At 38.5% G+C, this 13211-nt stretch overlaps 1 protein-coding gene across 1 annotated transcript in view; it reads right to left on the reverse strand.

Annotated features, from left to right (window-relative positions):
• The window catches only part of dnah3 (dynein axonemal heavy chain 3), a 47997-nt gene that overhangs the window by 3950 nt on the left and 30836 nt on the right, over window positions 1–13211 (reverse strand). Inside the window, exons 44-57 of the mRNA XM_089125941.1 lie at window positions 12694–12873; window positions 12481–12604; window positions 12071–12227; window positions 11842–11985; window positions 10882–11548; window positions 10250–10415; window positions 9712–9928; window positions 6873–7055; window positions 5641–5839; window positions 3386–5527; window positions 2606–2831; window positions 1921–2165; window positions 1334–1450; window positions 926–1083 (exon numbers count right to left, since the gene is read on the reverse strand). Of these exons, the coding sequence (XP_088982067.1) occupies window positions 926–1083; window positions 1334–1450; window positions 1921–2165; window positions 2606–2831; window positions 3386–5527; window positions 5641–5839; window positions 6873–7055; window positions 9712–9928; window positions 10250–10415; window positions 10882–11548; window positions 11842–11985; window positions 12071–12227; window positions 12481–12604; window positions 12694–12873 (4925 nt within the window). The remainder of the gene's footprint in view (window positions 1–925; window positions 1084–1333; window positions 1451–1920; window positions 2166–2605; window positions 2832–3385; window positions 5528–5640; window positions 5840–6872; window positions 7056–9711; window positions 9929–10249; window positions 10416–10881; window positions 11549–11841; window positions 11986–12070; window positions 12228–12480; window positions 12605–12693; window positions 12874–13211) is intronic.

Genomic DNA, 13211 nt, shown 5'->3' on the forward strand with positions numbered 1-13211 from the left:
TCGACATAGGGAACCCATGTGCCGCTAGCTTCCGAGTTGTCCTACAAAGTGACGTCATCACTTCGGCTCTCTCTCTCTCTCTCTCTCTCTATATATATATATATATATATATATTTATATATATATATATATCAGTTATTTTAATTATTTTATATAACAATTCTTTATAATAGTTTTAGTTTTAATTAACTATAATAATTAACTGCCACAAACATGACACCTAAATTTGCATCATAGTCCTCGCATGTCTCATAAATAAGCATAATTCGTTTGCATAATCCGCTGACTTCAGCTGAACAATGACACTATTGTCTTTTTCAAGCTGCTTTACATCAGAATTAAATTCGTTTGCATCATTGATCATTAGGAGGTAGCGCTAGCGACTTAGTTCTAGGAACTAGCCACCAGGGTGGTTCCCTGAGAACTAATGGTTCCCTTAGGAACATTTTCCTGGTTGCATTCGCACCGCCAGCAGGAACTCTGAAGTGGCGTAAGCTTCTCTTGTTGTTGTGCTAGGCTAGCTGAGCAGAAACACATCACGTTTGGCTTAGTCCCCTCAAAGTTTGATTTTCTCTTAAAAGTAATGGTTAAGAGGCCCATCTATCACTGTTTTCCATGTTCGTAGAGTTAGTTTCTCGAGTAAATTTATAGGCTATAATCTGTGTGCCAATTAGCGAACACTAACGTCACTAGTAGTTGTTCCTATAGTGCTGGTTTAGACCGACTCTGAAGTAGGAGCTAAATTAGTTCCTCCAAAAGAACAACTAGGAACCTTCGCCAATAGTTCTAGGAACTATGAAAAGGCTCTTCTGGTACAAAAGTCCCTATTATATGTTTATCACTGTAGAGCAATCCGGTATTGTATAAAACGCTATATAAATACAGGTCACTTGATTTAATGAAGGTGCACAGTGTGAGTGTGTACCTGGTAGGGAGCGTGTGATGGCACGTAGTACAGATCTCCCTCACACACACGATACTTGTCCTGTTTAATGAGCTCCCAGCTGTAGAAGATGGAGAGGAGGGACATCAGCAGCCTCCGGTCTTTATCATCAGTCACCCTCCCACCATAATTACACTCTCCTAAAGGGCACACGAGCAAACATGAGCTCAAGTGTTGTAACAATGTAACCGCGTTTCATCAAATACTGTAGATGTCAAGATGTACCAGTGACTAGCCAGTATTTTGACATTTTCTGAAGAAAAGAGTGGTGATCACCTATACAAAACTCACCACCATAATGCTAGGGTGTTGCTATGTGATTACTAAGGGGTTCTTAACACACTGCTATGTGTTTACTGTGATTTTCAGGGCGGTGGCTTGCTTAATCACCTGTCAGATACGTGAGGGCCTCCAGCGGTACATCTTCATACTCGTCCAGGAACATCTGGATCTGACGAATGCTGATTCTCATGTCAGACTCATTGAACTCGTATGGAATATTCCAACCTGCAGAGAAAGATGAAGAGAGGAGACTGAACTCACTTTTAATGTCACAATAAAACCCCCTATAGAAGATGTGAATGACCTCACTGTGGCTCCCAAACACATTTAATGAGCTCACCAAAAGCATGCTTATAATATGTTTTTAGCAGCAACAGTTTTCATTTCCTTCTATGTGCATGCTTTCTTCCTAATAATATGCAGATCATTATTATAGATAAATAGAAGGGAGTTATATTAAATGAGCTTGCTTTTATAATAGTGTTGATCATTTTTTAAGGGGAATGATTCAATCTATGAACTTATAGCTGCCTCTGCCTATAAAACTGCCTTTTGATTGTGGCTGTACAGTATAATGCATGTAGAAAAGATCAGATCAGGTAGATTGATGACAGCATCACAGCAGCTTGTTCTCTAAAGACGGAGGCTGAATTAAATGAAGGATTACAGACAGGAAAGCTAGATGTATATCTGACCGAGTGGGCCGAACGTTCTCCTCTCCTGTACCAGAGCGTGGAAGAAGCACAGGCCGAACAGCAGCTTCTGCCAGATTTCCTGCTTAGCGGAGCTGTTGAAGAAGGCGGGGTCTGAGATGGGATTGCTGAGGTAAGAACGCAGTAAGTTTGCCCTCAGTCCTTTGGGAGGCTCATTCGTCATCTTCACCCCATTCTGCAAAACACTCACTGGAAACTTATCAGATGGTTGACTGGTCAACCACAACCTAAAACATAAAGAGTTTGAGGTTAGGATATTAGCCAAGTAATTGGGAAAAAAATTATATTTGCATAAATCTTGATTACCACAGAAAAGTATTTACTCTAGTACTTTAATCTCATTGTAATTACTGTAATGCAAACATTCATAATGATACATTTTATTTACAATAATTAAATATTATTTAATTAGTAGGTATACATAATGGCAGTATCTATTTTAAGCTAATTTTTAAATAATTTGTAGGATGATCTGCATAATTGTATTACTGTAATGAGAATTTGGAGGGAAAGGTATTTAATTGTCACAAAAAAAGCCTATTTCCCTATGAAAAATATTATTTCTTAAAAAATATATTTTGATTTTGAGATAAACATGTCCTTTGCATTTAACTTCATGTTGAAGTTGTGTGTGATTTGCTTAATTTTGAAACAGCACAATTTTTACCTGAAGCTGGTGTGTGTGTTTTCAGGTGTGATGACCTCCTCGCAAATCTTCTCCAAGGCTGGCATCCAGCTGGTTGCGAGATGACAATTCTGCAGAACGACCCAGTTGCCGTTGGTCAGCGCTACCTTGATCAGCTGCTCAGCTACTGGACCTTGACCTTGACCGAGAGAGATCGTCTGGGTCTTACTGCCGCCCATGCCCAAGTCATCTGCAAACTTCAGCAGTCCTGAGTATGACAAAGAGAGAAATAACATCACTTAACTGTACAGTAAATGTTTAAATCTGTGCTGAAACAATCATATATTGTGATTTTATTTCTTAATATATACAGATTGCAGATTTTACAGATTTTACAGATATACAGATTTTAATAATATTACAGATTGCCCAAATTTTACATCAGTCGAGTATCATACAAAAATTATTTGGTGAAGTATATATTTTACATCAAATACAACATACATTTGATTTACAATAAATTTAAACTTCAAAATGTACCGTATTTAAAGTGTATTGAAATAAATAGAAACATTAACATTAATAAAATATAAATTTAATTTGAAGTACTAAAATTGAAATGAAATATAATTAAATTATTTTAAAAAAAATATATAAAAATGACAAACAAAAAAATACTAAAAAACTTGATGATGATTCAAAATATTAATGAAACCTGTCTGCAAATTTCAAAACAACACGACTAAATGTTGTATCAGAAGGAACAATAATATATTATAAAAAAAAGCACAGAAAAGAAACTTTATTTCTATTTAATTTTACCTGCTGTAGGGTCTGTTCCTGGAGAGAGGACAAAGATGAGTGGCGAACAGCAGTTGGAATCACCGTAGCTTTCCGCCAGGTTGAAGGTCGGTGGCTCGATGAACGCCCGGCCCATATTGTCCACAATGAACTTCTGTACCGCCAGCACAAGTTTGTCCGGTCTGAAGCAGCGCAGCACCACCATGCGCTCCATGCCCGCTACCTCGCCCCACTTCCCGGGTAACTCCTCGTCCTGCGGACGACCAGAGTCGTAAATCTGCTTCCACTGCACAATGTTCTCCTGCACATGCTCAAACAATCCTTTGAGACGGGGAAGTTGGGAAGCACGGACTATTTCGGACCATGATTTGTCTGAAAGCCACTCCGGGGCTGGGTTGGGGAACGGGTTTTCCAGAGCAACGCCTCCCGTGAGAAGGAAGCGCCAGGCGATGTCGTCGACCTGACCTTTTCCCTGCATGATGCCAACGGTCAAAAGCAAGGAGAACAGCAGCTTGTCCTTCTCGAACAGAGAGCGGCACACGTTATAGTAAACGCGCATGGTGAAGTGATCTAGGATGTTGGCTATGCGGGTCTGTAGGTCATCGCTAGCTGTGCTGTGAGCAATGGAGTGCAGGTACAGGTTGATGAACCACGTGAGAGAGTATTGGTACATGGGATCGATGTTCGCCAAATCCGAGATGCAGAAGAACAGAATGGACGAGTGCTCTGCAACCGGACGGTAACCCATTCGCGTTTTGTCGATCTCATTTTCGGTCACGATCGCGATCTTCTGCTTCTCGGATATCTCTTCGGACAGCACCTTAGATGATGAGAGAACCTTAATGGCAGCCTCGTCCTCCAGAATGTTCCCTTCAGAAGAAGACAGGACCTCCAGGATTTTGTTCTCAATCTCCTTTAGCTGTTTATTACTGGCTGCACTTTCCAGAATCAGCTGATTTTTCTTCTCCTCCAGTTCTGGTTTCTCTTTGGCGGCGACGATCCCCAGTAGCTGATCTTCGAGACCCAGCGGTGTGATCATGAAGTTCAACAGACACACTTTGACCGCCACCTCGGGCAAGTAATGTGGATTCCTCAACCCTGTTGTTATGTAGAACCGGAAGTCGATGGAATATTCCACGGTGTTCTCGCCCAGCTTCATATATTCAACGCCCTGCTGCTTAAAGGTCTGTTTCAGGAGAACCGGCTCTAAAACTGCGTCCAGCTCCTCGCCGACATTCTCCAGGAGGACTGGTGTGCCGAACTGAATGGCGTTCTCGAGGGTACGGATGTAGTTGCTATCCGAGAGCTTGATGACAGAGAGTTTGTTGGCCTTGTTCATGTTTTTGATCCACTTGTTGGCTTGGCCCTGAGGGTCGATCATGAGTGGCCAACGGCGAGAGTTCGAGACGATGATTCCGTTGTCGGTGGAAAACGAGTCCACGGGTAATCCAGAGATCTGCCAGGAACGGATCAACACCTGGTTTCCGAGAGTGTTGCTAAGCGTGAAGTCCTTTGAACATGGCACGTTCTTCTCACTGCACAGCTGGTGCCATTTCCGCTGACACTCCACGCGATAATCGACGGTGAAAGCTCCGAGATACGACACTGTCGCTGAGGACAAAAGCACGTCGCCGGTCAAGTTGGTGTATTTGATCCCGAGGAGCCGCGCAGCCTCTGTCCACCTGTCTTTTTCTCCGCCCAGGCCACCGATTAGCTTTTCAGCTCGTATTAGCTTCTGGGAACAGAGCTCGATGTTTGCCTCTAGGTCTTTTTTCTTCTGTATCATCCCTTCGAACGTGTCACTTAATGCCTGCAGACGATCCTCCACCTCCTTCAGCTCGGCACGTTTTATGGTTAACATCTTCATCTGCACAGCTAGCTCGTCTTCTGCTCCTTTTAATTTCTCTTTCTTGGGGGCAACGACCTTCGCCACACGCTCGTACACTTCCATGGCACGCACCCATTTGCAAAGGCCCTCGCAGGCAGACGACACACTTTTGATTGTTGAGGGCAGAAAATCTGGGTGGTCTATAAACTTTTCTCTGATTTTCTTGATGTTAGCGGCAGGTATGTTGTCCTTGTTGAATGTTTTGAGGCTCTCAAGGAACTTCATATCACTTAGAAGCTTCTTAGATGGCCCCCAGAAGTCTTCAATCATCTTACCTGTGTAGATAAAGCACATAAAAAAGATAACATAATAGCTAATGGTGATCTTAGCTGGTTTGATGTGACCATCAACCAATGCAGTGTTCAGGACAGACAAATCATTCTCATACCTGATCCACCAGGGTCTTGTTTCCTCTCTGGTTTGATTCCCTTCATGACACAGATGGATTCCATGACGAGTTTGACGGGACCAGGGGGATTCTGCATCGTCTTCAGGACGGTAATGTCAGCCGGCTTCAGTGTGTCCAGAGCAGAAAGAGCCGCTTCCAGCGCTGGCATCGCCTCTGCAAGATCCCCCTCACACTCATCCTATCAGACAATAAATTAATTGATTTGAACATCTCAAACATAGCTTTAGCAAAGTGTCTACCTCATATCACAAACCACTGCGTCCTATGCTCAAATTGCTAACCACTTTCCCAGTCCCCTCAATTGAAGCAGTGCATCTAGTCCACCAAGACCATTCCAGCCTTGTAAAATCCAACATCTATTTTTATTTTTTATGCACTTTCTAATTAAACTTATCAAGTGGATAAGGAAAAATCAGCAACACGAGAAAATCTGTATTGATTTTTTCACTTGTGCATCTAAAGCTTTGAGCATACTCTAAAAAAGTATGTAAAAGCACAAGCTTTGCAATTCGGCACTCCAGTCAAATCACATCAAGTTTAAATATTTTATATATATATATATATTAGGGCTGTGCAAAAATTAATTGCGATTAATCGCATCCAAAATAAAAGTCTGTGTTTACATAATATATTTGTGTGTGCTGTATATAATTATTTTGTATATATAAATATACACACATGGATGTATATATATTTAAGAAAATGTGTTATTCATATATAAAATATTTATATTTATATAATATACAGTAGATTATGTATTTATTTATATATACAGAATTTAAGTGCAAATAATTCTTAAATATATAAATGCATGCATAGGTATTTATATATACAAAATAATTATATACACACAACACACACAAATATATTATGTAAACACAGACTTTTATTTTGGATGCGATTAATATCAATTAACTTTTGCACAGCCCTAATATATATATATATATATATAATTTATTTTGACAATAGATAGCTAAAACTAGCTAAAACATGATGACAGTTCAATGAAATTATTTTAAACTGTTTGACAATTTAATGACAAAGGTTCCTGGAATAATACTGTATTGTCCTTGCATTGTGTTATTATAATACATTAGAATTCTAATAGATTTCTAATACATGAAAATGATTTGAAATTTGGTTTGCATTGAGATACATGGATTATTTTTGTGAGCCTTAGATATAAATTCTCCATTTTCCCCATCCGTTACCTTAATCGCTTTAGCAGCAGCTGCTGCATCATTGGCGACTTTCTCATCGGCACTGACAAGCTTCTTCTTAGCATCCACCTCAACGGTCTCTTTTTCTATCTTCACCATCATCTGATCAGTCTGCTTTGCTGTCTCGATTAGTTCTGGCTGTAGAGCTGTGAGCTCCTGCTGCATGACTGCTACCTGCACATCACATACACAACACTGTCAACATCAATATATCCATGACTAATAACTACCGTAAGACTTCAAATAATAGCCAAAGTCACAAAAAGATATCTGTCTCTTTTACACGCCTGGTGTGGCTGCAGGTCTGGGTAAATAAAGGCCGGTCTCAAATAGAGGCCGGGTCTGTTTTTTAGTTTCGGGTTGTATTTAATCTAATAAAACCTGTTAGATCGTCCGCTTTTTGGTGGCCGCCAAAGCAAATTTTTGTCCCGCCAAAGCCTTTTTTGATCGGTGAGTGATGTAGAGCAGAGGTGGGGGACTCGAGTCACATGACTTGACTCGAGTCTGACTCGAGTCACAATTTTCAGGACTTGTGACTTGCTTGATTAAAGTACAAAAATGACTTGACTTGACTTTGACTTGAGAACAAGTTACTTGAGACTTGACTTGACTTGAAGTGGAAGACTCGACAATGACTTGAACATATAATAAACAAACAGCAATACAGTTAATTAAAATATATATATATTGTGACATCAGCATCACTATATCGGCATCTGTGCCTTTAACGCTGCTCAATTCAAACCGCGCCAAACGGAAGTTCCGGGACTGGGAGTCTCACGCATATTGATAGCGTGTCCCTGATGCCCGCAAATGAGTTAAAATCTCCCGGAATCTAGAGCGAGATACTGCGCGTATAACATACATAGCGTGCGGCGTGTGCACGGCAGAGATATGGGAAGCCAAACAAACCAAAAGTGGGACTAGACAGCGGGGCTTTACAGAGCTCGTGCCGTGCAGACATGTCATCTGCACGGTTCAATGATCCGAGCCGCGCAGCCGATTCGTCAGCGCAGCGCGGACGTGTTTCCTAGCGACACTCAATAGTCAGCGCTGCACTGACCAATTTAAAGCAACGCAAACCATATGCTACATACTACATGCAAATAAATGTACAATAAAGAAACCCCTCCTTCCTTACAAAGAATTGTTCTCTTCTGAAGTTTAGGAGTTAATTATGGAGAATTCCATAATTAAAACAATCATTTGTTAATATTTATGTAAATTTAATATATAATATACATAATATTATTTAATATGTAATATTAAATATAAAATATGTTAATATAACATATTACCATTTTTATTTTATATTTATTTTAAACATATTTTAAATATGTTAATATAACATATTAACATATTTTATATTTATTAACATATTTTATATCCCCCCCTCCCTAACATTACATTCATTGAGATATACCTCCCTGAAATGAATTCTTGTAGGTTGGGATGTCTGTATATGCAGCATAGATATACACGGCTGTGCAGCTGCAAATGCGTTTTACATATAGGTTTCAGTAAATCGAGGAAAAGGAGTTTCCGAAGACATTTGTTGGCTATGATAAGAAAAACTACTAAATTAAAAAAAAAAATGCATTTTATATTCTCATACATTTCATACATTTTATATTTTATATTTTACATTTATATAAGATATAAGATATTACATTTTAGATTTCATACATTTTAGACCGTTTCAATTAATTTGAATTAGACAGATTGGATTATACATCTTAGAATCGATACATCTATAGACGTTTTGTGTAAACAACACAATTTTATTTTATTTTCAGATATTAATGTAGCACAGATATGCATATGATTAATATAGCAAATGTATATTAAATAAGATACATAATATATGTATAAAAGTTCATCTTTTCTGTGCAAAAATAAATATGTATCGAAAAAATTTACCTCTATTTATTTTAGTAGTGTGACTTGACTTTACTTGAAACTTATCAGGACTTGACTTGACTTGCTTAGGGTGAACCCTTGACTTGACTTGACTTGACTTGCTTGATTTATCTGAACTGCGACTTGAGACTTGACTCGAGACTTGATGGTTAAGACTTGAGACTTGCTTAGACTTGACCATGTGTGACTTGTCCCCACCTCTGAATGTAGAGTAGAGACTGCTGACTGTCTCATATAGACGCCTGTCTCAAATACAAGCCGGTGCAGTTCGACTATTTGGGAGAACAAAAGCCCGGGCTATAGACCTTATGCACCAGAGAAACGTGGGCGCCGTCATCTTTAGAATATTGTCTTTGAACTTCCGTTTTTGCGGTCGCTCTGTATATTTCTATGGCATCGCTGTCGAGGAGTAATTAGCTGGAAGTGGATTTACTTATTGTAGAGTTAACAAAAGTTATCATGAGCATTGTAATGTTTATCATAAAGCAGATGTCTTAACAAATGTCTACCGGGGATTTTTTTACGAGCAGTTCATTCATACAGTACCTATGCAAGATCGCTGTGAAAATACAGACCAGAAGTCAAAAGACAACGAGCGCAACGCTAAAAAGGGGCGGGGCTACATAAGATCTATTATTTGAGGTTTTACTGTATGTACATTATCAAAAAATGGCCTCTCATTTAAAATATATATATATATATCTAGATTTACTGAAATCTACATTATTTATCTGAGACCACCTGTGAAAATAGTTCTATTTTACATTTTTAATTTCTTTTATAATATATTGGAAATCAAATATTTACTATTTAAATAACATTACATCGAATAGAAGAACAGATGAACATAATGAAATGTACAGAGAGTATTATGACGTGACAGGTAAAGCATCCACATTTTCTGTCTCACCTGAGAAGCAGCAAAGTCAAGTTTCTGCAAGCCGACTATGTAGCGATTCTTGAGCTCGTTCACCTCGTTGCGTTTGGAACCGAGCAAGGCTTTATAGGTCAGGATGAGCTCCAGGTAGGAAGTAGGAGTGACGTAATTATGTCTGCGCAGCTGGGAGTAATAGCGCTCAGACATCTCTCGCACACTCTCCTGGAACGTTTTACACATTTCCACCACCCTGAGAATAATGCAGACAATGTGAGCCTTTATATTTGAATAGACCATTTTGCAAGATGTAAACAACACTGGTCCAGAAACACTTCCTGTTTCAGTTTGTAACTGTTTTCTTTATTTCACATGTAAATAAAAAATCTTAAAGATGTTTGTTTAACTTTTTGATTCAGTTGTATATGTTCTGTTGGTTGTATTTTATCCCAGCTTTTATGTAGTGTTAAAAATCTGAAACAGGAAGTGCTTCTGGACCAGTTTTGTTTACATCTAGCAAAATGGTCTATACTATTATCTGTTAAAGGTAATAAAATCTGGCTTATGACCGCACTCTGTCCTGATGTTGTCTTCCAGGTCCAGATCCTCAAGGAACTTGTTGGCAACCATTTCCAGAGCATCTTTGGGCCAGGCCTGAAACCAGTCTATGGTGCAGCAGTTGATCAGAGATGGGAACATCCGGAGACGATTGCGGAAGCCTTCACCTATTGGGCTCATTGCTATTGGGACAAACATGCTTATAGTTTACAAATATAAATAACTATATGCAGTATATTATATACTATTATTATATAAAATTACATAAATTATATATGAAGAGTTCAGATGCAAAAGCCTCTAAATGCCATTTGAAATTTTCTTCTTTAATGATGATTTTTATCAAACTTGTATATTTAAGTTCAGTAATTTCACTTAAATAACAATTAATAGGTAATTATCAGTGCCATTTAAGTGAAATTACTGAACTTAAATATACAAGTTTGATAAAAATCATCATTAAAGAAGAAAATTTCAAATGGCACTTAGAGGCTTTTGCATCTGAACTCTTCATATATAAATATATTTATTTATTAAATAAACAAACAATAAATGTGTATTCTGTTTTATTAATAACTTCTTTTATTTCCGTCCTGGTTAAATAAAATAATAAAAAATATATATAATGTGATATGATATAAACAGTACCGAGAACTATATGAAGATTGGCTTTAACTTTGTCGATAAAGAAGTTGTACATGGAGAGTGGTGTGACGTCAATCTTCTTCCCTTCCAATTGGGCAATTCCCTGCATTTTTTCCATGATCTCCGCACGCTCGTCCGCTGGGAAGATGTTTGGCACGTCTCCTGTGTTCAGCAGCATGTTGATGTCCTCGACGAAGGCTTCATCCTTGATCTGGTTGTCGCTAAAGAGAAATGTTGTTTTCTTCCCCTGTATCCCTGCTTTAAGCATCAAGTGCTTTAGATTGTCACGCCAGTCCGACATGCTGTAGCTCTTGGTCAGTTCGATCTGAAACAGCTCGTAGTCATTGATAAAGGTGGCAAGTTTGGTGGTGCTCTGCCGTCCTGATCCGCCGATGCCCACCAGCAACAGGTGGCCGTTGTCTTGTTTCAGCACACGGCAGATTCGGGAGATGTGTTCGATGGCGAAGCGAAACATCACAAGGTTCATGGGTGCTTTGCTGATGTTATTGTACTCCCTGAGGTAGAAATCCATCACTTCAGTTAATGAGCTTAGGTCGGTGATCTCATCATAAGGTTTACTAGCAGAGTCTGGTTTGGCGTAGTCACCAAAAAACAGGCTGCGAATGCTGTCATCTTCGACATTACCAGACAGAGTGAGATGACAGAGAAGCTGAACGGGTGAAAAGAAACTTTTTCAGAAAATCATCCAAAGTGTAATACAAAAAAATACTAGATAACCAGATATTTTATTTAAAATAATTGACCAGCTTTCCTTGTAATAGAGTGAAAATTGCACAGGTCATATATTACTTATTCAAGTATGTTTTATTATTAATAATAAATTATTTTGTGGTTTAAATTGAATTGTCTTTAAAAAATGTGTATAATTAGATAAAATTATCATTTATTTATTTAAAATCATTTGATGTTGTGGGAGGCAAAATACGACTGTGTATCTATTACCTTGTCAATGGTTTGTTTGAAATATGCTAATGTCCTCTCTTTAACAATTTTAAAAAATTTCTCTCTATCTTCATTATCAACCAGTCGGTCATAAAACACACGATAGATCTCATGGATCCACAACCGGATCAGCTTATCTCCTTCCTGGGGAAAAAAAGAAGCAAAAAACTCAGATTCTGTAAACTAATTAGTGTAGCCTTTACACAGAAATACACATGTGTGCATTTACCTGCATGTGTGTTGATGGACAGAGCATTACGCCCCTAATCACCCTCGCAAAATCACGCAGGTTAAAAATGTAATGAGATTTGGACGGTGTTGGGAGGAAACTCTTGATTGCATCCTTGTACACAGCCATAGTAGCTTGAACCATGATTTTACCCAACCTACAACAAACACACATACCCAGAAATATTTAATCTCTTTTCTTTTATCAAACAGTGGTTACAAAAACAATCTGGAATCTTAAACCAACCTTCAAATGTTTGCTTGTAAGTGTGCTTGTGCTGTTTGTATTCTAAATATATGGCACTAAAATATTGGTTTGATCTTTTTATGTATAATGCAATCACATAGAGACATTTTTAAGTAAAAATACTTGTTTGGGGGGCCACTTTACATCAACACACACACACACACCTGTAGAAAGATGCATCAAACCCTTTGCTGAAGTGCCAGTCGGTGATGGATGTGAAGATGTTACCTAGAGTCTCATCATCAAATGTGTCGATTGATATAATGTTTAGATGACGTGTCAGTCGCCCTGTGAGGAAAGACGACACAAAACAGTGACAAATAAGAAACTGACTAAGGCTAATATTGTTATAAGCATTTTTAGGATCAGAAATGTACCTGTAATGTCATTTCTCCCTCCACCAGGGGGCCCCATAGCAGACATATACAGCACATCCTCAATGTCCAATCTGGACGTGTCTTTTTTATCATACCAATGATGATGATCGATCCACTGCCGCAGCAATTCAATGGGCGGCTGAGCACCGTATATCTCTTTTGCAGGCATGTTCAGATCATCTACAGGAAGTTTTACAATAGCAAAGGGAGTTTTAATCTCTGCTAGGTCACAAAATTAAAGGGAAGTAGCAGAATATGTATTTATTACATATTCCCCAAGTTTCACATACAAGGTTAAAACCTAGTCACAGACTAAAATGCATGTTTGAGCTGTTTTTACCGAAAGCAACTTGATCTGACATCTTAAAATGTCAGTGCTATTGTTTTAACGCAAAATCCACACCACTAAAGTTTTTTCTAAGGCAAAAGAGCAACTTAAATGTCCTAACTGAACTAAGGCCTAAAACTGGCTTAATCTAAGCCATGTCTGTGAAAACGGGCCATTGTCTAAGAACATA

Source organism: Pimephales promelas, chromosome 22 (genome assembly GCF_988280905.1).
Source record: "Pimephales promelas chromosome 22, fPimPro1.hap1.1, whole genome shotgun sequence".
In the NCBI taxonomy this organism is placed as follows: domain Eukaryota; kingdom Metazoa; phylum Chordata; class Actinopteri; order Cypriniformes; family Leuciscidae; genus Pimephales; species Pimephales promelas.